Here is a 25,282-nt window from a genome sequence, read left to right on the forward strand (position 1 = left end):
GGAGGAATGGATGGGTGGATGGATGGACTGATGGAGGAACGGATGGGTGTATGGAATGATGGAGGAATGCATGGGTGGACAGATAGACTGATGGAGGAATGGATGGGTGGATGGATGGAGCTTACCTGCGAGGAATCTCTTCATCAGCATATTTAACTGAGACCATATAAGGTCCCTCCTGAGATGGGGTGTAGGTTACTGTGTGTGTGCCATCCCCATTGTCCACCACGTTCACTGGCTCCACCAGGCCTGAGGACAGAGATGAGAGGTTTAAGGAGGAGCCTGACTTCACCTTTACTTCACCCTTGGCTAAGTTTGGAATAGGATCACATCCATCCCTAAGAGCTATTGGTTTCCACTGATGAGTAACCTAAAGGCAAGCAACCATAATCACAGGCCTGAAAAAATCATAGGAACCCCAATTCATGGTTGCAGAAATGACCCCAAGAGACACCTTTAGCTTTCTGTTGGCTAAAATACACTCAGTCTGCCCCAGAGTATAATTAAGGAGACTGCCTGTGCTTGCTGCTGGAGGGTGTATGTGGATGATGCATGTTGAAGACACACTATAACCTTTCAAGCTGGTTAGGCATGCTTAGGATGTGGCAATTTTACTCTACAGCTGAGACACTGCCAAAGAGTCCAGAACTGTGAAGAGCAAAAATTAACCAATGGGCTGGCTAGTCAAGACTTGTGGCCACCTTTGAGTAAAGAACACTGTGGTACCAGCATGCTGGGGCATAGGTGCAGGGCAGGTGATGGTGCCAATCTTATGGGGCAAGGGGACCCTCAAGATGAAGCCTGTGGAGATGTTGAAGATTACGCTAAAACATCATCAAGGCATGCACTGGGTTGCAGAGTCCAGATCCGTTTCCAACGTGAGAGTCAAGGATGGGCCAACTCCAGGGTAGGTTAATCAAAGCATGGCATGCTCATTAAGCAAAGCAGATGAGGCAGGTGTAAGCCAATTTTAGAAGTGAGGCCAGCAAGAAGCTTTTGGGTTACATAATTCAGCAGCCATGGGAAAATGCAAACCTGTCTCATTAAAGTCACCCTTCGGGTCACCTTTAAAGAACTCTGAAAGGGCTTTCAAGGGGCTGCGCCATGACTGGGAATCTGTGCCATCAGCTAAAATCAAAAGGCTGTTACTTGAGAGTCCTTCATAATGGAGGCAGACATCTAAGTAAATCTTCTCTTTCTTTCTTTTTTTCTCCCTCTTTCATTCACACATACACAGGGACACATACATGCACACAAACACATGCAGGTCCTGAAGCTCTGTAACTTCACAGAATCTGATCCCAGCCCCATGACCTCATTTGCCCCAAACCACTTCTGCCCTGAGCTTCAAAGGACATAACCTCCCGCTGAACTCCATGAAGGAGAAGGTTCCTCTTTAAAGAGGGAAATCCCCATTTGCCACTTCTGTGAATCCAAGAATATATCACTGGGGAGGAAAATCCAGATTATGTAAGAAATTAGGCACACTGTCCTCTATGCAGGAGAAAGGCAGTTTTAAGTGCTGAAGGAGGAAACATGGTCACTTACCAAAAAAGGCAAGTTCCAATGCCCTTCAGGGCTTTGTCCCCATATGGCCCGCTAGCCTTACCAAACCCAAGTTCCAGGCTGCCAACAGGGCAGGCCAAATTGCCAACAAAGCCCATTTCCCAAGACACCCTCTCTCTCTGGGGAATTGAGACAATGACAAAGCCACGTATCACGTGCATCATGTACCTGGCATTCCCAGAGGTTCTGGTATGTACCACATGGACACCAAGGTATCTCAGTGAGTTATCACCTCCAAACCCCACCAACTGCCGCATCCAGACCAACCCGCCCCCTCACAAATGCTTACACATAATGAAACAGTCACCACCATATTACATATGAGAGCCCAAATACTGCTGCTTCATCTAAGAAACTGATAGCCGTATTATTAAATGGGAGGACAGATCACTGGAGAAATAACAAGCCTGCTTACTTGTAAGCAGGAATTTCTACTGTTTAAATAGAACATGAAACAATAAAGTAATTTTTTTAAATTTAATTTTAAGCTCATGAGCAAACTCAAAAGCAAAGCATCTGCTCTGGGTCACAGCTGCCCCTGCCTGGGGCAGATGAATGTCTGCAGGAAAGCAGGGTGCATACTTACCTCGTGGGCCCAGGACCCTCACTTCCAGCGGAGCCAGGCCAGCCTTGCTGCTGTCCACTGTGAAGGACTGCAGGACACGGGCTCGGACGCCTGAGCCCAGCCCAGGGCCGGCAATCTTGACCTTGCTGGGGTCCACAACATCCTTCACAGGAACCCTGAAGGGGCTGCCTGGAAGAGAGGTCATGGGATTCTGAGCACAAGCTGGGAACTGGAGACTACCTTGTGCACACCCAGAATGGCACTGCTGCTCCCCTGGGACCTCGGCCACGCAGGCCTCGGTCAGTTCCTCCTGCCTCACTGTGTGCACTGCTTATGTGCCCACTCATTGTTGTCAACCATTCTCACAGAGCACCTACTACGTGCAGATGTTGTGCCAGGTGCTGGATCCTGAGTGGTTAACAACCGCCCCCCCACCCCAGGAATGCACAATGCAGGAGAAGGATGAAGCAAGCAAGTCACTCTAACATCCTACATAACGTATTGGGGGTGTGGAAGGTGGAGCACTCAGTAGGCAATCAACCTGGTCTGCGTAAGACCAGAGAAAGCTTTCCAGTAACATCTCAGTTGAGGCACAAGAGGGAGCAGATGGAGAGAAGCTTCAGAGAGGCCTCAACACATGCAGGAGCCCAGAGGCAAGGGAGGAGACAGGCTGCTGGAGAAACTGAAGGAGGAAGCTGAGTGGTGGAAGAACAGAATGGAGAGAGATGGGCAGGCCCTGCAGCCCACATCCAGTCCTGTCTCCCACAAATGGCTCCCAGGTGTCCCCCAGACTCCTCTCCCTCCAATGCAGCTGGCACCTTCTGACCACATTCGGCCTTCTCAGTCACCCAGCTACCTGGTGAAGCCTCACTGACTTCCTGAGTGTAAGCTGAGTTCCTGCTGCATGGCTGACTCCACGGGGGACCCTGAGGGCCTCTGACTCCTTGTGGGTGTCTGTTTTAAAGATGAAGCACAGAGGAGTCGAGGAAAGGAGATAGCGATTTGCTAGAGAAGTGCTAAACAGAGAAACAAGGGCTGGGCCACGGACGCTCATGGACTCCTCTGTGGAGGGGGGACCTCCCCATCCAGGGTACCTGCAGCATGCCTCAGGCTACCACGCCAATCGTCAAGGGGCCACATGCACCTCTTGCCTTGCACGGGAGTCCTGGTGCTCCCCATGGTATCTGGCAAAGTGAATGACTGCCATGAAAGCTGAGGCAGTCATTTGCATCTCAGAGAGTTTATACTTTGTAGAAGTAGAGACGGTAGATAGCCAAGACACACAAAGAACTGAGTCTCCGGCTTTCTAACAGCAGATGGGTTTCAACGGCATCCAGGTCTTTAGCTACGTGAAATAAATGGCTGGCCCTGGCAAACGAGCACAGGACTCCACACTGGGGTGAGAGGAACAAAAGGGGGCTTTACTTTAGAGAGTGACAGTTGAGGATTTCAATGTCAACAGCTGACGGCAAGGGACTACCTCTGAGACCAATCTTTAAGTCAGAGCCTCCACTAGAAGTTGTCTGAACTCAGCATGAGAGTAGCCAAGAATCAACAAACCCGGGTAAGATAAACTGTCCAAGATGGCAGACCCCAAGCATTATCCGCCACTCCCTTGTTCCATGCCCAGACACACGTCACCATTCCCTTATGCCAGCCCTTCTTCCTCATGCACTCTGAACCCCAGTCAATCCAGTGGTCTAGGCAGCCGCCACCAACTGACCACAGCTGGCCTACCAGAGGAAATCAACATGCCATTATGGGTAAGACAGGACACGTTGTTAAAAGTAACTCCACTCCGGGTTTTTAACCAGGCCAGGAAAAACTGGGCTAATATTTAAGCACCCAGAAATTAGAAGCTGGCAGGTCGCCAACTGTTTCATGGCAGTACCCCCATGGGTTGCCTTAGCTAAGAAGCCTGACGCTAAGAAAACCAACCAACACTTCACTAAATGTTTCCACCTAGGAAAGTTCTGGGGTTCTGGAAAAGCTGGCATTTGGCTGTCTCTGGGAGGCAACAGAGAGCCTGAAACATAAAAAGGCACCATCCACACCTGATGGGAAAACCACAAATGAATGTTTTTCTGTTGTTATGCTCAAAGATGGCCATTTGCTTTAAGCTCACAGGTGGGCCACAGGGGACAAACTCTGACCCCTTTCTGTAAGGGGGATTCGGAAGCCGGTGGCATTCCCCAGCCTTTCCCCATAGTCAAAAAGTTTCGTTGCCACAAAAACCAGGAGATGTTCATCTCCACTGTTGCCTGCCAGGTTGGAGCCACCACATCACCCCTCCTGGGAGCAGCCTTCTACTCATTCCCTGTGCCCAACTCTCTCCTAATGCAAGTGTTACAAAACTCCAAAAGGAGCCCGTAGCTCTGAATTCTGTCACCGAGCCCCATTCTCGTTCTTCATAGCAGTCGTGATCACAAGTTTTAGTTGTATAAGTCCGAGACAGTAAGCTCCCTGAGGGCAGGAACTTTGTCTTGCCCACAGCTGAAATCTCCTAGACTAGTGATTATGGGAATTTTTAAAATCTATATTGAATGAGCCACAAGCACAAGTTTGAGGAGAAACATGTTGTTTTAAATGACTTGAGGCTTAAATGAGTATCTAGGTAGAATCAATCTGAGTTGAATGTCAATACTTTCTGATCAGTGTGAGAGAAAGTGAGTGTGAGTGTGTGTGCACATTTCCCTGTGGTAATGGGGAAGCAGGGATGGAATCAGGAAAGTGTGTGGTCAGTGGACACTCCAGCTGTCTGAGAGTCAACCCAGAACCCAGCAGTGGGCCTCTCAGCCTGCCCTTCCCCTCTCAGTGTGACCCAGAGAGAGAAGAACAAGCCTCTGCTGAGGCTTTTCCTGCTCCTGGGGTCCTGGGGTGGGGCTCTGCCGTCTTCACACCACACCTGAGACGAGGAGTAAGTGGCCCAGAACAGCCCCAGTCCTTGGTCTTGTGTCCACACCACATACTCACCTGCCCTTTTAGAAATGGGGGTGGGGACGGTGGTCTCAGAATTCACCACTATAGAATCCATCCATGTAACCACAAACAACTTGTACCCCAAAAGCTATTGAAATAAATTAATAAAATGTGTGGGGGTGACAATCATTTGAGTAGAGAACTAGAACCTATGGAGAGTCCTCCCCCCAAAACAAATGGGGGAGGATCCTTCACTACTTAAGTCATATATTTGTTTATTGTTTAAATCTTTACAGCAGTGGTTCAGCCTGAAGTGATTTTGTCCCTTAAGACATCTGACAAGATATAGAGACATTTTTGGTTGCTACAAATAAGAATGGGGAAGAAGTCTGCTATGGGCATCTAGCAGGTACAGGCCAGGGATACTGACAAAAGTCTACACTGCACAGGACAGCCCACACCATAAAGAATCATCTGGCCAAAAGGTGAGAAACCCTGTTTCACAGTGAGTGCCAAAGTTGAGAAACTAGTGCCAAAGTTGAGAAACCCTGTTTCACAGTGAGTGTACATGACATCACTAAATACAAAAGAAATTATAAAGAAGAATTTGAATCTGCATATCTTGATCAGCTACTAGTATAGTCAGTGAAAAAAAGAAACCAAGACACATGAATAAGGTATATAAGAACCAAGCACAAAATAAGGTAGAGATTTTCTTTTTTTTTTTTTCCTTTTCCTACTATTACAAATATCGGATTGTTTTCCCCACTCAGAAAGATAAGCAAAATCAAACCCATTTTCCTGCAAAATGAATTCTTCTTTGGGGTCCTCTCTGAGGAATAGCTTACCAGGGATGTGGGCGCCTCCATATGTGATATTAACATCATAATCCCCCGGAGCGAAAGGAATGTACTCAGCACTGCAGCTGCCATCCTTGTTGTCTCTGCAATTTATCTTTGACTCTGATGGTCCCTCAACAGTGATGCCAAGCCCACCAATTCCTGCCCCTCTGGAAAGGATGGAAAAGAAAGTGAAATGTGCACCATTTATGCTGATCTGCTTATTGCCAAAATTCATGCAAATTCCCTTTATAAACTATTCCATGTAGCCACCCCAATTCCATTACTAAGATACACTCTCACAAAGGGAATATCACATTAGTATAATATAAAGACACTCTGACCCCTCCTTTTCAATGCTTATGTTTCATTGATTTTTCTTTTTTTTGAGGCAGAGTCTCACTCCATTGCCCAGGCTGGTGTGCAGTGGCGCGGTCTCGACTCACTGCAACCTATGTCTCTCCGGTTCAAGCAATTTGCATGCCTCAGCCTCCCAAGTAGTAGTTGGGATTACAGGCGTGTACTAGCAAGCCCAGGCTAGACTCAAACTCCTGGCCTCAAGCAATCATCCCATCTGGGCCTCCTCAAGGGCTGGGATTACAGGTGTGAGCCACCATGCCCAGCCTATTTTTCTTATCTAATTGCACTGGCTAGGACTGCAAGTACAACACAGGCATATGCCTTGCAACCAACTTTAATAAAAATACTTACAAGGTTGGCTACAAATTTTTACATTATGAAGTTACAGAGCTTGGTTCAGTTCCAGTTTGCTAAATAGTTTCATGACCATTATCTAGTGCTTTGGTATGTTTTTTAGGTATGCTTGGTCCTTCTATGTAACATCTCTACAGAAGGAAATATACATTATAAAAATAAAAATGCATCTTATCAAAAGTTAGGAAACTATGACACATATGTAGAATCTAGCCATAAAAGTGAGATTCAAGACACCAAATGTAGGGCCTTGCCCACCTGGTAACCACAGTGAAGACATTGGGCTTGTTGGTGAAGGCCTCTTTCAATCCAGGTCCTTGGGCTTGCACCCTAGATGGTTGGCAGCCTTCAGTGACAGCCACCTTGAAGGGACTGTTTGGGATAGGCACATCATCATATGTCACCTCCACTACATGGAGACCTGTTCAAAACAACAAACAGAAACACATATTTGCATATAAATCCCCTACTTGTGAAAAAATGATTCTCTACTTCAGAGTTTTATCTAGCATTCAAGTCTGCATGCTATACTATGTTATTTGGAAAAGGGGGTTAAAAACACAGTAATGTGGCTAGGGGCAGTGGCTCACACCTATAATCCCAGCACTTTGGGAGGCCGAAGTGGGTAGATCGCTTGAGTCCAGGATTCAAGGCCAAGTTGCAAGGCCAGCCTGAGCAACATGGCAAGACCCCATCTCTACAAAAAATACAAAAATTAGCTGAGTGTGGTGGTGCACACCTGCAGTTCCAGCCACTCAGGGGACTGAGGCAGGAGGATCATTTGAGCCCAAGAGGTCAAGGCTGCAGTGAGCTGTGATTGCACCACTGCACTCCAGCCTGGGCGATAGAGTGAGATCCTGTTTCAAAAAAAACAAAAGAAAACAAACCCACAGTAATGTAGGTATGATCTGACTTTTAAATAATACAAACCGTCTATCTGCAGTCACATAAGCCACTCCACTCCAACTTCAAGTCAGTTATCCTAAACAGACTACCCTCATTTGGGAAAACACCATCCAGCCATTAACCAAAAGAAAAAGCAAAACCCACGAAACAGAAGAAACACACATCTACAAGAAGATTAAAAACATCTATGCCACAATATTGCAGGCTGCCGATCTCCAGGTAGTGGAGATATATATGGCACTTTTATTTTTTTCTTTATGCTTTTCCATTTATTGAAATTTTTTATAATTCCTAATATTCAAGGAGGAAGAAATTCACACGCAAAGAAAAACGGCACAAACGAGCAACATCATGGCATTACCCCATAACCTGATGAGGTAAGACTGAGGCTAAACCCAGCCCACCTATTACACAAGGCCAGCAAGCCAGGCACTGAGTGGGTAGGTGACTGCTGCGGAGGCTGACTTCCACTCTGTCACTCTGCATGTGGCCCTGCTAAGACAGGCCTAGCACATGGGGCAGGTGTCAGTACCAGCCACCAGGAGGAACTGACCAAGGACAACTCTGAACAAGGGTCCAGTCCGAGGACAGGGTGACTCACCTTTCTCAAAGGGTGTGTATTCCACCTCGTAGGTCCCATCAGCATTGTCTGTGACAAAGCACTCGGTGGAGGCCCCTGAGGGGTTGGCAATGTGGGCCTTGATGTGGTCACCCCCAACCTGGGTCAGCGGCCGAGAGTCAACCGTAAAGTCGGTGGTGGCTTCCCGGAACACATCTGCAGAGCAAGCACACAGCTAACACTGCCACCAGTACCCCAGACCCAAGAGTAAACCCCAGAACCAAGGTTCTTGGCACTTCAGGACACATGAAGTCTAATTTCAGTAACAGTGGAAAACTGGTTTTTCTACCTCTGAAATCAAGAATATTAACCCACTCTCTCCCAAAAGAAGTCCCTTCCAGAGTAGCCATGGCTAAGTGACAACATGACTGTTCACACTGAGGGCTCTAGGACAGGTTAAAGGTTGAAGACAAACCTGCCGTGTGGCATGCAGGTGTTAGCCAACACCACATTTTAAACTCTTTTCCAATTAAATGCCAACATGTTGTATGTTGAGTTTCCAGAGAAAAATCAAGATTTCTGGCTTTGCCAGAAAAACTAGAGATTCTGCTGACAATGCTAGGTCCTGTTCCCCATGGAGAAACAGAAATCAGGGGTCAGCTAGCACGGTCCCCAGAAATGCAATGTGCTCAACCTTCACCAGGGACCCCCAACCACTCCCTGAGGCAGAGGGAACAGGTGAACACCGCCTTATAGGTCACCTGGCTCCTGCAGGTGGCTGAGTTTGCAGCTCCAAGTTTCAGGTAACCCTTAAGTCCCAGTTTGCCTTTTTTTTTTTTTTTTAAATAAAACCCACCTTTCCCTTCTATCCCTGGTCCAAAGACTTTGATCCTGCTGGTGTCCACGGCAGGCTCCACCTTGACCCGGGCGGGGAAGTGTGGCACGAGTTCACCACCATACTTCATGGTCAATGTGTACATGCCGGCCGTCAGGGGCACGTAGGTCACCGCGTAGGTGCCGTCTTTGTTGTTCTGAATACTGACTTCGGCTTTTGCTCCCGAGTCCGAGACAGCTTCCAGGCCCAGGGCCCCTGGTCCCGCTTCTGAACAGTCAACGCTAAGGAGCCCAGCTTCACCCACCTTCCCATGCTCCAGACCTGGCCCCGATGCCACAACTTTAGAGGGGTCAAAGGGCATTTCAATTTCGGCTTTGAAGGGAGACCCAGGTATGTGGACTTCCTCAAAGAGGATGTTGACGAAATACTCCCCGGGTTTTGTAGGAAGGTAAGAGACTGAGCAGGTCCCGTCACCATTGTCAGAGCACTCGATTTTGGCCTCGCACGGACCTTCCACTGTTAAGCCCAGACCTCCGGTACCAGCTCCTTTGGTATCGATGGTGAACTCAGCAGGCTTGCCCACAAGACCACCTTCGAGGCCAGGACCATGCGCCTTCACCTATTTGAGCAAAGAATAAAGTCACACTGCACTGGGATCGCTGCTCAGCCAGCACTGCTTTCAACACCCACACATGTAATCAGCATGGAAGTGCATCTTAGCCAGGCAGCCCTTCTCTTGGGGCTTCATGTGTCACACACACACACATGAGTTAGAGCCACAACAGTCAATGCAGCAAATGCCTCAGAACTCGATCACCAGCAAAAAGGCACGAGAGAGGTGTGACCCCCTGGAGCAGTCCCTCCAAGACTCTCCTCTCTCCTACCACACCTGACCCTTCTAAATCAGAGGCCTGGACTTGGAGACCTAATGTCCATTCCAACAAACATACGCAGGATCCCAGCTTGAGGGCTCACGGAAGGGCTCTTGTGGAGTTGGCTGTGGCTGGCTTGGGCTGTCGCACTTTGCTCAACAAATTCTGTGTAATAAAAAAACTAAATTGTTTCTAAAAAAGAGTGAGGAATGAGGCTTTCACCTCTAATTCAACAAATAAGACACCTTCATAGGATTCATACCATTGAGACCACTGGAAATCTTCCAAAACCCCGAGTCAGGGTTACTATGAACAAATGACAATGAACTTTTATTTTGGAGGGGACGGATTCTCACTCTGTCGCTCAGGCTGGAGTGCGGTGGCACGATCTCAGCCCACTGCAACCTCTGCCTCCCAGGTTCAAGCGATTATCCCACCTCAGCCTCCCGAGTAGCTGGGATTACAGGTGTGCACCACCATGCCCAGCTAATCTTTGTATTTTTGGTAGAGATGGGGTTTCACCATGTTGGCCAGGTTGGTCTCAAACTCCTGACCTCAAGTGATCCATCCACCTTGGCCTCCCAAAGTATAGTGATTACAGGTGTGAACCACCGTGCCCAGCCATGAATACTGTATTTTTTGTTGTTGTTGTTTTCCGAGATGGAGTCTCGCTCCGTCGCCCAGGCTGGAACGCAGTGGGGCGATCTCGGCTCACTGCAAGCTCTGCCTCCCAGGTTCATGCCATTCTCCTGCCTAAGCCTCCCGAGTAGCTGGGACTACAGGTGCCCACCACCACGTCTGGCTAATTTTTTGTATTTTTAGTGGAGACAGGATTTCACTGTGCTAGCCAGGATGGTCTCGATCTCCTGACCTCGTGATCCGCCCGCCTCGGCCTCCCAAAGTGCTGGGATTACAGGCATGAGCCACTGCACCTGGCCAGAATAACGTATGTTTATATTACACGATTCTAGCTTCTATAGGGTGAGTTCCGTCTGTGAGGTGGGTGCTGGGCAGAGGCCTCCACATTTGCTAACTTACCTACCCCTTACAGGCTGGCTTTGTAGTGAGGACTGTGATTATGCTAACAAGCGAAGAAAGAAGACTCTGGGACAGGGAGCCCCTCACCAAAGTCTTATAGTCAGAGAGCAAGAGGAGGAGCAGGGTTGTTACCAACCTACCCAGCGGACCTTTCACAGTGAATTGTGCTGACTTTCATCACAAAACAATTTTCAGAAGGTCTTTGCCAGGAAGAACCAGAGAAGGACTACGGTGTCATGTTTGACAACAATGAGGCAAGTTCTGGGACGAAAGCAAAGGCTGACCTTGGTGGGATCTGGTGGCAGCGAGGCCTCCACTGTGTAAGGGCTCCCGGGCACAGGGTGTCCATCGTAGGTCACGTCTACGGCATACAGCCCCTCCTCCCGAGGGATGAACTTGGCCGTGCTGCTCTCCCGGCCTGTCACAGGTGTCACTAGGCATGGCACAACCTTCCGAGAGGGGCTGAGGATTGTCACGTCCAGCTTCCCCTGGCCTCCTGCCCCCCTGGTATCAACAGTGAACTCCTGATCCTTCCCAACTTCCACCCCTGGAAAAGAAACACAAGCCGAGGTGAAGAGCTGACCGTTTTCAGCAGCAGGAACAATCCAGAGCACAGAAGCAATGGTTCTTTGGACACGGAGACTTATCTCAGCCTCTACCATAAGCCACAGCTGCTGCAGAGGACAAGCAGCAAAGCTGAGTAAGTATCATCAGCATCTCAGCCTCAGTAACAACCAGTGAAGGCACAATCATCCATTAGTGATGACAGCAATAATGGCCATCATTTACTGAATGCATTTTATATGTCAAGCACAAAGAGGGTATTGTCTTAATTTTCACCACAATCCTACGGGGTATTGATTATTAACCAATGGCTTTCACAGATGGGGAAACTGATGCTCAGAGAGGTTAAGTAACTTGTCCAGGGTGACATATGCAGCAGCCTCCCAACTGGGACTTAAAGTGAAATTTACCTGACCCCACAATCTTTGCTGACCAGAAAGTTGTAATCTGACACCGTCTTCTCTTATTTACTTACTTTTGGTGTTAGCTTTATATCCAAACACCCTCATAAGTCAATGTTTTATTTACTAATTCTTGGCAGCCAACTCCATCTTACAGGCACCCTTCCCCCTCGATAGAGCAGAAGTCACAGAGCTGCCAAATGCGAGGTGATTGAAGCAAGTCCTGAGAACTAACTGTACAGTGATGGTTTCCAAAAGGTCTCTGCAAAGCAGGGCTGCAGGAAGCCCAAGTGTTAGATTAGAAAAAAGCAGGGAAAGGACTTTACCCAACACAAAAGCACTGAGAACACAGGGCCCCCGCCACAACTCAGAGAACCTTGACTCTGAAGCAACACAGGGCCTGGCAAGATGGACACTGTCAAACCATAAGTAAGGAGGTCTCGGGTCGCCACTTCCCACCGGAAAAGTGGCTTTCCTAATTGGCACCATGCTTTTCCTGTTCTGGAGTCAAAGCTCTCATGTCTTGGGAAAAGGAGTGACAAGGGGAGACATGACGGGGTTGGGCAGCAAACGTTCACACACTCAGAGCTGGCTGCCCCAGCTACAAAAGCCAACAGCGAGCTCTCACTTCGGATCTCCGCAACTGGGAGCCGGCCTTGGTTGCAACTTGTGCGCTTGGGTCACAAGTGAAGGAAGATGCTCACTGATGGCACTGCCAGTGGTACCCTGGAGAAACCCTCACAGGTGAATACAGGAGGCCCCGTCCTGGCGGTATGCACTCAGCCCTGCCTCAGTAAGCCTGAAACCAGGTGAATGTGAGCCCAGAGGGGCATGCAGTCTGGGGCCACTCAGCGGTAAATACCAACAGAAAAGATGTACGAGTGAATGATTCCCGAGATGCACTGTTGGAGGCAGGCTGAAGACATAGGTTTATACAGCAGGGCAACTTTAATGCAAAATAAATATAGCCAAATGTTTTCCACAGGCACATCTATATGTATAGACGCAGAGAGAAGATCTGGAAGAACAGAAACGGAATTGACAACTGTGGTTAATCCTAGGGAGCAGGAGAGGTGACGGTTAAAGTGGAATTACCCCTTAACTGTAATGTTTTCTAGATGAAAAATGGATTTATTTTTACTTGTACAAAAACATCATTTTATGAGCGTGTGTTGAACATCTGAAGCTGAGTGATAAGTACATCAGTGTTCATGTTATATTGTTCTCTTTTCTTTTCTATGTTTGAAATTTTCCTACTAAAAAATAATTAGAAAATTGAAAATAAGCGAAATGGGCTTATACTAGTAAAATCCCTAACAAGCTAAAGGAATATTGGGATGGGGCAGAGGCGTGGTGGTAGTGACTTCTGAGTGCCAGGGATCTGGCATTTATGCTTGACTCGCAACCTTAATGTGGATTCAGTTTCCAAGGATAGCTGGCACAGTTAGAAATTCATCAGAAAGCGATGTGGCCCAAATTCTCTTTTTAATGAACACTTCCTAATGCAATGCCAGCAGTATACTGAGGGCTGACTACGTGCCAGCCTCTGAACCATTAGCTCATATAATTTTCACGATATTCCCACAGGTGTTCTCAACCTCTCCCCGCCGACCATCCCCACTGTACAAATGAGAAAGCTGAGTCTCGGTGAGGCTAAGGGGCAGACACAGTCACAGTTATTTCACAGCACGGCCCTAATTCAAACCAAAGTCTGTGCAACTGCAAAGTCTCTTAAAGTAGAATTTGCTTCTCTGTGAATTCCATCTTTTGAAGAAAATCTAACCAGCAGCCACGCTGGGTGGTCATCAACAACCCATATGCCCTCCATTCAGGCACTTACTGTTTTCCAGCCCATTGAGTTTTATCTTGCTCAGATCCAGCGGTGCAGCAACACCCACAGTGAAAGGGCTTTTAGGGATGGGATCGCCCCCGTAAGTCACCAGAACCTGCATGTTGCCCTGGAACAAAAGAGAAAACCCAGTTTACCGTTTGGTACCAACATGCTAACTTGATAGTTAAACTCCCCTCAAGATCCCTCATTCTTCCCACAGACAGGGGAGACTTGATTCCAATCAATGTAGAAAGTGTCTTAGATCTATTTCTTTCAGCTTTTGACCATAAGGCAAGAATAATGGAAAAATCAGATCAAATAAGAGCAGCTAATAATAACAGGAGCAATTTTTATAATTTGATAATGAACATTTTCTACACACCAAGCACCATGCTATGTGCTTTTATGCATTTCCTCAATTCAAGATCAAAACAGTCCTAAGGGGTAGTTCCTACTGTCATCTCATTTTTTCAGGAGAGGAAACTACGGCTCAGACTGGTAAATAACGTACCCCAAGTCACACACCTTGGTAAGGGTGCAAGCTGGGCCTCATACCCATGGCCCCCAAACCTGTGTCCTAGCTGCTCTGCCACACCACCTCCCCACCATCATACCCAGTGCCAGCCACAGGTACAGCAGCTGGGCCTGGAGCCACTAACCACACAGAACCATTTCTGTCCTGGGAATCCATTTGAGGCCCCCAGGCTGCAACAAGGATTTGCAAGAGTTCGCCTAGACCTGTGCTAAGACCACCGCACAGTATCTGAACTTCCATTATGTGAAACAAAATAAAATTGCAAGTGTGAAGGCAGACGATGCTTGCAGGATTGGCAGGCTCCCTCACGGGTGGCCGGGTGGCACGGGATGGCCATGTGTGTGCCATTTGTCTCCTCTGGCCGGTTCCAGGATGGCACACAGCCAGCTTCTTCTCTCCATGGCTGGCCAAGTTCCCTCCCTCCAAATCGAGGCTCCAAGAAATCTCATGGCTGTCTCAGTAGATCAAGATCCCCTTCACCTCAATCAACCAGGCATAACGTAACAGGAAAGTGGGAGGGAGACATGAGTTCCCCCCAAGAATCCAGCAGCCTTGCTGGAATGCAGACACTGCTGAAAGCTGTTGCTGATCGAGTGTTAAAAGGGTGTATAGCATTTGGCCTATGTATATTTTGTCACATTCCTTTTGTAACAAGGAAGGGGGTAAAGGCCAAGAAAAAAAAAACAACAACAACAAAACAAAAACTGGTCGCATCAATGAAGGGAGGATTAATTTTCCAGGATATTTAAGTATTGCACACAAAACCAACTGGCCCCCTGCCTCATGCGTACAACATTTCCTGGTAAAATGTGCACAGGTCAAATTCAACAGAGCTGGGAGCCAGCCAAGAGGCAGGAAAGGTCTCCTTCTTGTACTGTTTAAATCAGGACTGACTCGCTACTTCAGCCAACGTGGCATTCCCAATGTGCCAACTCTTCCCGAGCTTCCGTTTCCCCACAGCCCCTAACAATTCAGGGGCTCACTAGGCAGACCTCAGGCTAACCAGAGGTCTTGGGGATACCTTCTCCCTCACCTGCATAAAGTTTTCTGGCCACTTCTCTGAAGTGCTAAAAAAGACAGTGAAAAAGCCTCTTCCAGTTAAGCCCACCCATCCCATAAAAGAAAGTATGCTCTCATCAGCAGTCAAAAACAAAACAAAAACTCAGATAGAAAATGAACTCTACCTTAAATAACCTAAGAAGAGGGAGGGAAAAAATCTTGGAGATTTACACCTACAATGCCTATAGCATTTTAAGGCATCCCCTGAGGCCCCAACTAAGGAATGGACTGTGTTTATTCCCCAACAGGGCCATGAAGTGAGCGATGTATGAGTAGTGATGGCCAGTGCGTTTTGCCACAACTTTGCAGGCTGCAAGACAGTTTCACTCTCCTCTACGTGCTTCTGAAACCTGAATCTTATTCTTCAAAATATACATACACAAGACACCGATCAGACAGTTCAGAAGACGATGGGACTGAGAGAGCCACCCTCAGCACCATCTCTTTTAGGGCCCTCTGGGAGCAGCCAGGACCACCATGGTAAGAACACTTCAAGGTAGAGACTGCTACCCTGTGAGGGTCTGTGAGCTTACAGGGATTCCTAAAGGTGCCAGAGTAGTACATGGAGTTGTCCCCAAACCTAGTGGCTCCCAGCACAGCATGTAATGGAGACATCGCCACTAGCTTCTCAAACTGCTCTGCTTGGGGGAACCTGGGGAGAGAAATTTAAGCTGCTTGAGGCCACCCACAACCAAGAGAAGACCAAAGTCCTCAGGGAAATAACTTCCCTCCTATAAAATTGAGTCTTTGACCTGTGGGAGGGTCCTCAAGCCCCAACCCAACAAGTCCATTCCTCTAAGGCAAAATAGCTCTACTCTTGCATCCTCAAGGGACTCACAGGATCCTACAGCCATCCACGTCGCTCATCCACCCCAGGCAGGCAAGCACTTGCAAGCTGTCACTCAGGGACTTTGCTAGGTGGAGTGGCAGGGCTGCAGGTGTCAGGGAGCAAAACCAGCAACCAGGCACCTGGGTTACTCAGGCAGGACCTCAGCTCCCCACGTGGCACAGCCTGTGTTCTGAGGGGGAAGCGCCCACCCCAGGCCAGGACACATCCATGCGAAGCAGCCACCGTTCTGGGGATTTCCAGCCTGTTATACCCTAAAGCCACCATGAGAAGGTGTACCTGTGGGTGTCAGCCCTCAAAGTAGGCTCCCTCCCCCGTGTCAGGGGGTGGCTTTCTGGGCTGCCCCAGGTCTCTTAACCCCATCCAAGGGCATACTTCCTTAGCCCAGTCTTGAGCTTATAGCTGCCCTTGAGAAAACAGAGTTCAAAGGAGAATGAGGAGGTGTGGGCATCCTCCTCTACCAGATTACAACGTTCTTAGGCCATCTCTGCTTGTGAATCCAGGCATCACGTCATTTATTCACTCACTCACAGCCATTAATCCATACAGAGCACTTATAGGGCCAGGCTCTGTGCTGGGGGTGGGGGTGGGAGTGGGAAGGAAACTCAATCCAAGGAGAGATTTAATGTTTTCTTTGCCATAGAAAAATAGGCAGAATTGCAAGTTGCCCAAATAATGAAACAATAAACCCAGTTCTAAACAACAAACAACAAGAAGGACTCCAGTGCCACCCTGCAAGTCATTCACACTAAAGGCAACAACCGCCACCAAGGCCCACCAGGCTCCCTGAATGTATCCTGGGACCATCCGGACGCACAGCCCTAAGTGAGTACTCAGCATGGCAGCAGTTCTCAAACCTGCTGCTATCAGAGAACTGGATGAATGTGACCTTGGGGTGACTCTGAAGTAAGAAGCCTCCCCTCCAGCATCACTTCAAAGGGGACAAAACCGGACCTAGGCTCCTAACCACTTCTGCCTCAACCAGCAGCAGAGGACGTCTAGGGTACTGGGTTCTGTAGTCCTTTCCAAGGATGCAGGTCAAACCCTGACCCTGTCCTGACATCTGCAACTTACTTTCTAATGGCTCAGCCAAAACACTAAAAGGCATATAGACGTAGAATAAAGCAAAAGTCACAAAATGTTTTTAGAAGACACTATGACCTTGTGATCCTAGTCATTGTACACAGACAGCTATGGCTTTCTGGTGCATTCCCCTAAAGAATGTGGAGAATTTGGCAACAAAGAAGATTCAGGCTGGTGTGCCCAAGAGTAAGGCTCCCACCAACCCTCAGAACCATCAGCAGGAAAATAATTACCTACTTACTGTTGAGTGGCCGGATGAGAAAAGGATGCTCTATCTACAAAAGTATTAGTTTTATCATTACTAATAATGAATGTTTTGTTTTGGATTTTTTATTTTAAAGCACAGGAAGAAGCAAGTCTTGAGATAAGAAGCCACATTTATAACCTGCACACGAGAACTATTAACAGAGTGAAAAGGCAACCCAAGGAGTGAGAGAATATATTTGCAAATCATTTATCTGATAAGGAACTAACATCCAGAATACATAGAGAATTCCTAAAACTCAACATAAAATTAAGAAGGTTGATATAAAAATGGGCAAGTAGATAATTCTCCAAAGAAAATATGCAAATGACCAACAAGCACGTGAAAAGATTATCAACATCACTAATCATTAGGAAAATGCAAATCAAAACCACAATAAGACACCATCTTACTCTCAATAGGATAGTCACTATCAACAACAACAACAACAACAAAAAAAAAAAAAAAAAACAGGAAAAAAACAAATGTTAACAAGGATGTGGAGAAATCCTTGCCTGCTGTTGGCAGGATTGTAGCAGTGCAGCCACTGTGGAATACAGTATAGTGGTTTCTCAAAAAAGCAAAAAGAGATTTCCATATGATCCAACATTCCATGTCTGGGTATATACTCAAAAGAATTAAATGCAGAGACTCAAAGAGATACATGTACACCCAGCATTATTCACAACAGACAAAAAAGACGGAAGCAACCCAAATGTTCTTCAACAAATGAAGAGGGCCGGGCGTGGTGGCTCATGCCTATAATCCCAGCACTTTCAGAGGCTGAGGCGGGCGGATCACCTGAGATCAGGAATTCGAGACCAGCCTGGCCAACATGGTGAAACCCCATGGTGAAACCTTGGCCAACATGGTGAAACATCCATACTAAAAATACAAAAATTAGGTGGGCATGGTGGCACGTGCCTGTAGTCCCAGCTACTCGGTAGGCTGAGGCAGGACAATCACCTGAACCAAGGAGACAGAGAGCCAAGACAGTGAGCCAAGATAGAGAGCCAAGACAGTGAGCCAAGATAGTGCCACTCCAGCTTGGGGAACAGAGCAATACTCCATCTCAAGAAAAAACAAACAAACAAACAAACTGATGAAGAGAGAAGCAAAATGTATACACATACAATGGAATGCAGCCTCAAAAAGGAATGAAGTTCTGATACATGCTACAACATGGATGACAATGGAGGACATTACGCAAAGAAAAACAAATCAGTCACAAAAAGACAAATACTGAGGTCAGGCGCAGTGGCTCATGCCTGTAATGCCCGCAGGTTTGGAGGCTGAGGTGAAAGGATTGCCTCAGGCCAGGAGTTCGAGACCAGCCTGGCCAACATGGCAAAAACCCGTCTCTACCAAAAATACAAAAATTAGCCAGGTGTGGTGGTATGTGCCTGTAATCCCAGCTACTCGGGAGGCTGAGGCAGGAGAATGACTTGAACCCGGGAGGCAGAGGTTGCAGTGAGCTGAGATCATGTCACTGCACTCCAGTCTGGGCGACAGAGTGAGACTTTGTCTAAAAAAATAAAATAAAATAAAATAAAATAAAATAAATAAATAAATAAATAAATAAATAAATATAAAAATAAAAATTTGGAGAAGAAAGCACAAACAGCAGCAAGCCTGGATGAAAGGGGCCACATTTATAACACGACACATAGAATCCCTTTGCCCAGGGAATCCCTCCCACTGCAGGGATGTTCTGACAGTAAGGATTCCATCTCCAAGGGTGTGCAGCCCCCAAACTCAGGGGACAGCTACACCATGCCCCCCTCCTCACTATAATCCTCTTTCTTCCCCACTTGACTCTTGCCCACTCCTCGCTGAGAGGACCCAGGTGGAAGCAAGGCTTCTAAGCAGTGTTTCTGCCGAAAGCGTTGCCCTTCTCCTCCTACAAATGGCATTTCAAACACAGCAGGACAGTTTCCCTTAAGAATAAAGGAATCTCAGAGGTTTGGAACAACCACTTAGAACATGAGGCTTAAGTATTAAAATCCAGACTTTTCTGCCAGGATGTCTGGTCTCCAGACCCCAGAGGTGTGAACATGAAGCAAAACAAAATTTTAAACAAATATAATGGATACAGGCTTTCAGTTTTACAAGACGTGAAGAGTTATGGAGATGGATGGTGGTGATGGGTGCACGACATAATGAATGCACTTAACACTAATGAACTATACACTTAAAAATGGTTAAGATGGTAAATTTATGTTATATGTATTTTACCACAATAAAAATTTTTTTTAATGTTTTTAAACAAATAAACATTAACTTGTACAGAGAGGTAGCTTTAAGGCCCCTATGGCCTGAAATAATCAGAGGAAGCCAGCCTAGACGGTAAGATCACATGTGAAATCCTGCATTTTGTAAAGGGATAATAATTTGCTGCCCTAAATAGTGTGTTGGGCCTTAGGGACAACAGGCTGAACTGGCTCTTTGAGAAAAGACCTCATTCCAACACCTCGTAAAAGGGGTAAACTAAGCTAAAACGGCCAGGAAGGAAACATAAAGGTGTAGCAGCTCTTTCTCTGTGGGTAATTAATGAAAAGACTAAAAGGCAGCTGGTGAGGCTGCGAGGGAGTGCACGTGTGTGTGTGTGCACATGTGTGCACCTGTGTGTGTAACAGAAAGATAGATATTAGGGCCTGAATATCAATAACTGAGCATTTCTCTGATAAAACCCAAACCGAAGGTGGAGATATGGGACCAGCTTCCTGCTTGCTCTTGGGGAATTCTGCAGTCCACCTGACAGAACCCATCGGGCTTCCTATAGGTGCTCCCAGAGGGGTTCAAAATGCCACGAACCGCTTCCCATCAGGAAGCACTTTGGCAGAGCACCTCTCACACCCTTTGGTGTCCACAGTGACCCAGCACAGATTGCATAGAAAGGGGCCTGGCTGGGGGCCAGGGGAGCAGAGGGGACAAGGACCCTACCTGTTGCGTGGGTGTATATTTAACGGTGTGGGAGTAGTCGTAGTTATCGATGACATCCAAATCCTTCACTGCATCGCCAGGAAGAGGGCTGTTGAACTGCACGTTGAGCGGGGCTTTCCCGGCCCCCTTGGTATAGACAGTGAAGTGGGTCGGTTTCCCATTTTCCACACCTGGAAAGATACACTGTGTGAGGAGACAGACCAGCTGGAGTAGTTTCACTTTGAGAACCCGTCAGACAGGTTCAACAGCACCAGGTCTATTACGACAGCCGGCTACAGGCCCTGGCCGGCCACTGCTGCATCAGAGCTGCACAGAACACCTGCCAGCTTGGTGTTGGTGTTGATGGAGATTAGGTTCCTCAAGGCCATGGACGAAACACGCCCAGTGCCACCGGCCGGCAGAGGGGCCCAGGACAACCTTGATGTGCCATCTTACCTGCTTTGCTGAGCCCTGGGCCTTCTGCCTTCACTTTGCTGGCATCGTGGGAAGGGTCAACTTTGACTCTGAAAGGGCTGGCGGGGATTTCCTGTAGCAGAGACATGGTCTTAGTAGGAAAGCCCCTGAAGCCAACAGCCAGAGCTCAGGGTGCCTTGAACAAAGGGTGAACCTTAGCATCACTCTGACTTAGCAAGGGGTGAGCAGACTTCTGTTACCACAGGTAAACAGAAGGGTAAGATAAGCCAAAAGGGCCCAGCATTGGGTAAGGGCTATATAGGTCACTCTATAATAGGTCTCTAATAGGTCTCTAATAGGTCACTCTCTAATGCCTGGATCCCTGATGTCACAAATCAACCTGAGGACTTTGAGCCTGTAATACCAAATGTTAAGTACTTAGGATGAAAAATGCCAACAAGAATAAAACCAAAAAGGATAATAATATATGGGGCTGAAGGAAGGAAATGTTATCCAGGGACAGCTGAGAGCCAATGTCTGGGGAAATGCAAGAAGTGATCAGAGACAGAACGATTATAATTCTTCAAAAAGAATGTTGTAGACTATTGGAATAAAGGCAGAAGAAGTTAAATGGATGATGTCAAGACCACTAGACCACTACCTTTAGGCACAGAACATTCTACTAAGGTTCCCATTCACATGTAAGGTTAATTTTAATCCCTAGGATTTCAAAATTCTCTCAGGATCCTGCTCACCCTATCTTCACCATTGCATACCTGAAACTTCAAATCACCTCTCTCTATAAAAGTTTAAGGGCAGAGACCACTGTCATTTGCTTTAAAGGCATCATAGTAGAACATATCTGGAAGCTAATTGCATTTCAACCGAAATATTGATGAAAGTTTATAACAAACTAGTCTCTCTCCAGACCCCTGCTTTTAACCACTGAACACACTGCCTCACTTTTGTTAGAAAGTGGTAATAATTTAGTTCTGGAAAAGTTTTTTTCCTTCTTGGTTGTAAGGAACCAGAGAGAAAACAATTGAGCAGCGTTCTCAAGACAACTTCCCTGTCACTAAAACACCAAAAAGGAGGCCAAATGCAGTGGCTCATGCCTGTAATCCCAACACTTTGGGAGGCCAAGGCAGGCCTGAGGTTAGGAGTTTGAGACCAGTCTGGGCAACCGTCTCTACTAAAACTGCAAAACAATTAGCTGAGTGGCCAGGCACGGTGGCTCATACCTGTAATCCCAGCACTTTGGAGGCCAAGGCAGGTGTATCATCTGAGGTCAGGAGTTCGAGACCAGCCTGGCCCAACATGGTGAAACCCCATTTCTACTAAAAATACAAAAAATTAGCCAGGCGTGGTGGCCTGTAATCCCAGCTACTTGGGAGGCTGAAGCAGGAGAAACACTTGAACCCGGGAGGCAGAGGTTGCAATGAGCCAAGACCACGCCACTGCACTCCAGCTTGGGCAATAAGAGCAAAATTCCACCTCAAAAAAAAAAAAAAAATTTGCTGGGTGGTGTGAGCCTGTAGTCCCCAACTACTTGGGAAGCTGAGGTGGGAGGATCACTTGAACCTGGGAGGCAGAGGTTGCAGTGAGCCAAGATCACACCACTGCACTCTAGCTTGGGTGAAAGAGTGAGACTTCATCTCAAAAATAATAATACTAATAAAATAAAACACCAAAAGTAGATGAGACATGCACACGAGTAGCCAAAGAGAATCCAAACCTACTCCACTCCAGGCTCCAACACATACCTGAGATGCAAAGAGAACTTTGATAGTGTATCGCCCAGCAGCAGGAGGCACATATTTGACTGTAAACGTATCATTGGCATTGTGAATAATGTCAAAATCCACGTCTTCCTCATCTTCACTTAACACCCGGGCATCACACTTAATGCCAACGCTGACATCACCTGGAACAGACCAGCTTATTAGCACCAGCTTACAAGAAACAGCATGTCCTGTGCAATCTCTTCCAGCTCAGGTTAACGCCCCCAAAAAGCAATTGGGAAGTTTCTAGTAAGAAACCTGAGAAAAAGTCAGGATTTGGGGGAAAGAGATGATGGATTAGCAAAGATACCACCAAGGAATGACTCAGAGGCTCAGTAGATGATTACCTATTCAGATGGACTACTTCCTAGTTCCAAGGGAATTGCCCTCAAAACGTTATGAAAAGAACTCCCTTCCCCAAGGAGCAATGATCACTGGGTTGAACGAGGCCCTTTCTCACCTTCCCCAGCCTCAGTACAGTCCACTGTGAAGTGTGTAGGTTCATTTGCCTTCAGACCACTTCTCTCCACACCTGGTCCAAACACTTTGACCTTCTGAGGATGGCTACCTTGCCCGATGTTGACCTAGAGAAGACATGGAGAAGGTCATCAAGTTCTCCTCCACTTGGACCCAGTAAAATACTAATAAAAAACATTGTTAGAAATAGTTCCTCTGGGTGGGCTGGAACACTCTGCCCTTCAGGCCCCTCCATCATTCAGTTCCCACCAGGGACGGGTTCCTTTCGTATGTCTGCCTTGGCCGTCAGGCATGGATCCCAGACCTGGTGTATGACCAAGCGTTTCTATACAACAGCCAGGATTCTGCCTCACAACTTACCCTGAAGGGGCTGTGCGGGATGTTCACGCCTCCCCAGACCACAGCAATGGTATGCTTGATGGCCTTCACCGGAGTGTATGAGCAAGCATATGTGCCGTCCATCCGGCTCTTCATCTGGATGTCAATAGGTTGGCCTTCCCCATCCTGCAAAAAAGCCAGAGCTAGGACCAGAGGTGGCCCTCACATTGTCTCTATCAAACAGGGCTACTGTGGCCTCCAAAGACAGCCAAGTCACCATTTGCTTATACAACAAAACTTCATGGACCACCTACAATGTGCCATGTTTTCACAACACAATGACAACCTGTGACAAAATATGACATGCATTTATTTTCAGTTATTAAAAGCAAGTGGCCCAAAAACAAAGCTATGGCCACTCAATGCTTTGTAATTTCAATTCCTGCATTTAAGTCCTTTGGTCAAATTCAATTAGATTAAATAAACATACTTTTTAAATCCTTGTTTACAAATCTCCCACCGTGGTGGCCTCAGCAGCTTCAGCCACACCAAAAGACATTACAGAATAACCTGAAACAAACAAGCCTCATTTCCACAGAATACAAATCAGAAAGATGATTTTTTTAAAAGCCCAGTACTCTACATGGTAGTCTTACCGAACCCTCACATAACCCCGTAAGATAATCTTCTTATCATTTCGAAGGTGCAGACAAGGAAACTGAAGATCAGATGGACTCAGCAACTTGCCATTACATGGACAGATCTTGTTACCTGACAATTACCTGCACAGGTGGCCCCCTGAAATTTACCTGAGCAAATATCTTTAAGGGAGCTTTTCCAGCATCCTTAGGATCCACAGTGAACTCGGCCAGGTTGCTGACAATGCACCCAGATTTCTCCAAACCTGGCCCGTATGCTCGAACCTGAAGCAAAGGCAGATAATAAGTCTCTTTCTGTGTAATGCCCCAACTAAACCCTTATACAAAGACAGGTAACCAGGGGATGGGGGAAGAACAAAATGACCTGTGTCTGGTTTTATAGTATCCACATAAGAGGAGGGTTATAGGAAGTAAAGTGCTAAAGTAGGTTGTAACTTAAAAATAAATGTCTCTCCCTCATAAGGGAGAAAAACTCTCTAAACAAATCCAACCCACGGCCTGAAGACCCCATGAGGCCCAGGATGGCTTTGAATGTAGCCCAACACAAATTTGTAAACTTTCTTAAAACATTACAAAATTTTTTGCAATTTTGTTTTTGTTTTTCTTCATCAGCTATCGTTAGTGTATTTTATGTGTGGCCCAACACAATTCTTCTTCTTCCAATGTGGCCCAGGGAAGGCAAAAGATTGGAAACCCGTTCTAAAACCATGCCCAAACTAACCTATGCTCCCTGCCTTATTCTAAGTTGACCTAGAGCACTTCTAACAACTGGGGCAGAGACCTCCAGTCATGCCCAGTTTCAATGTTACCACTTTGAGGGGACTCAGAATCTTTACCATGGACAACATTTGCCCTAGAGGGCAAAGGAATAGCATTTGGCCAAAAAGGGTAGCTACCAGCCCAGACTGACATCAGCCTATGGACAGCTGCCCGTATGGGCCAACAGTAGCACACCTGGCATGTGGGGCCAACTCCCTGTCAGCCAGGCTGGCTTAGACTTAATGCTTATCAGCCTGCTAATGGTTTGAGAGGAAACTCTTGGAAACACTGCTCCAACTTAAGAGGCAGGGAACTAGGGGAAAAAACCTCCTTTATCTGTGAAGCATCTTGAAATAATAACTACAGAAAATGGCTGTAAGACTGACATATGATCCCTGGAGTTGCAAGAAAATAACAGCTTATGGAGCTCCCTGCATGGGCCAGGCATGAGCTAAAGGCTGTCTTTATGCATGCCACTTCTTGAATCATCATAGAAGCAGAGACTACTATCATTCCTGTCTTATAGAGGAAGACACCAAGAGTCAGACAGGTAAGTTACTGCCCAACACTATAGA

The 25,282-nt window shown here is 47.0% G+C and overlaps 1 protein-coding gene across 2 annotated transcripts in view; it reads right to left on the reverse strand.

Annotated features, from left to right (window-relative positions):
- The window catches only part of FLNB (filamin B), a 165,088-nt gene that overhangs the window by 38,083 nt on the left and 101,723 nt on the right, over nt 1–25,282 (reverse strand). For both annotated transcript variants that reach the window (XM_023200844.2, XM_023200852.2), the window contains exons 13-26: nt 24,099–24,212; nt 23,332–23,475; nt 22,955–23,078; nt 22,477–22,637; nt 20,756–20,846; nt 20,321–20,490; nt 13,619–13,736; nt 11,098–11,360; nt 8,925–9,522; nt 8,111–8,284; nt 6,862–7,024; nt 5,899–6,059; nt 2,153–2,320; nt 126–249 (exon numbers count right to left, since the gene is read on the reverse strand). In XM_023200844.2, the coding sequence (XP_023056612.2) occupies nt 126–249; nt 2,153–2,320; nt 5,899–6,059; nt 6,862–7,024; nt 8,111–8,284; nt 8,925–9,522; nt 11,098–11,360; nt 13,619–13,736; nt 20,321–20,490; nt 20,756–20,846; nt 22,477–22,637; nt 22,955–23,078; nt 23,332–23,475; nt 24,099–24,212 (2,573 nt within the window). The remainder of the gene's footprint in view (nt 1–125; nt 250–2,152; nt 2,321–5,898; nt 6,060–6,861; nt 7,025–8,110; nt 8,285–8,924; nt 9,523–11,097; nt 11,361–13,618; nt 13,737–20,320; nt 20,491–20,755; nt 20,847–22,476; nt 22,638–22,954; nt 23,079–23,331; nt 23,476–24,098; nt 24,213–25,282) is intronic.

This window comes from Piliocolobus tephrosceles, chromosome 2, assembly GCF_002776525.5.
Source record: "Piliocolobus tephrosceles isolate RC106 chromosome 2, ASM277652v3, whole genome shotgun sequence".
Taxonomy (NCBI): domain Eukaryota; kingdom Metazoa; phylum Chordata; class Mammalia; order Primates; family Cercopithecidae; genus Piliocolobus; species Piliocolobus tephrosceles.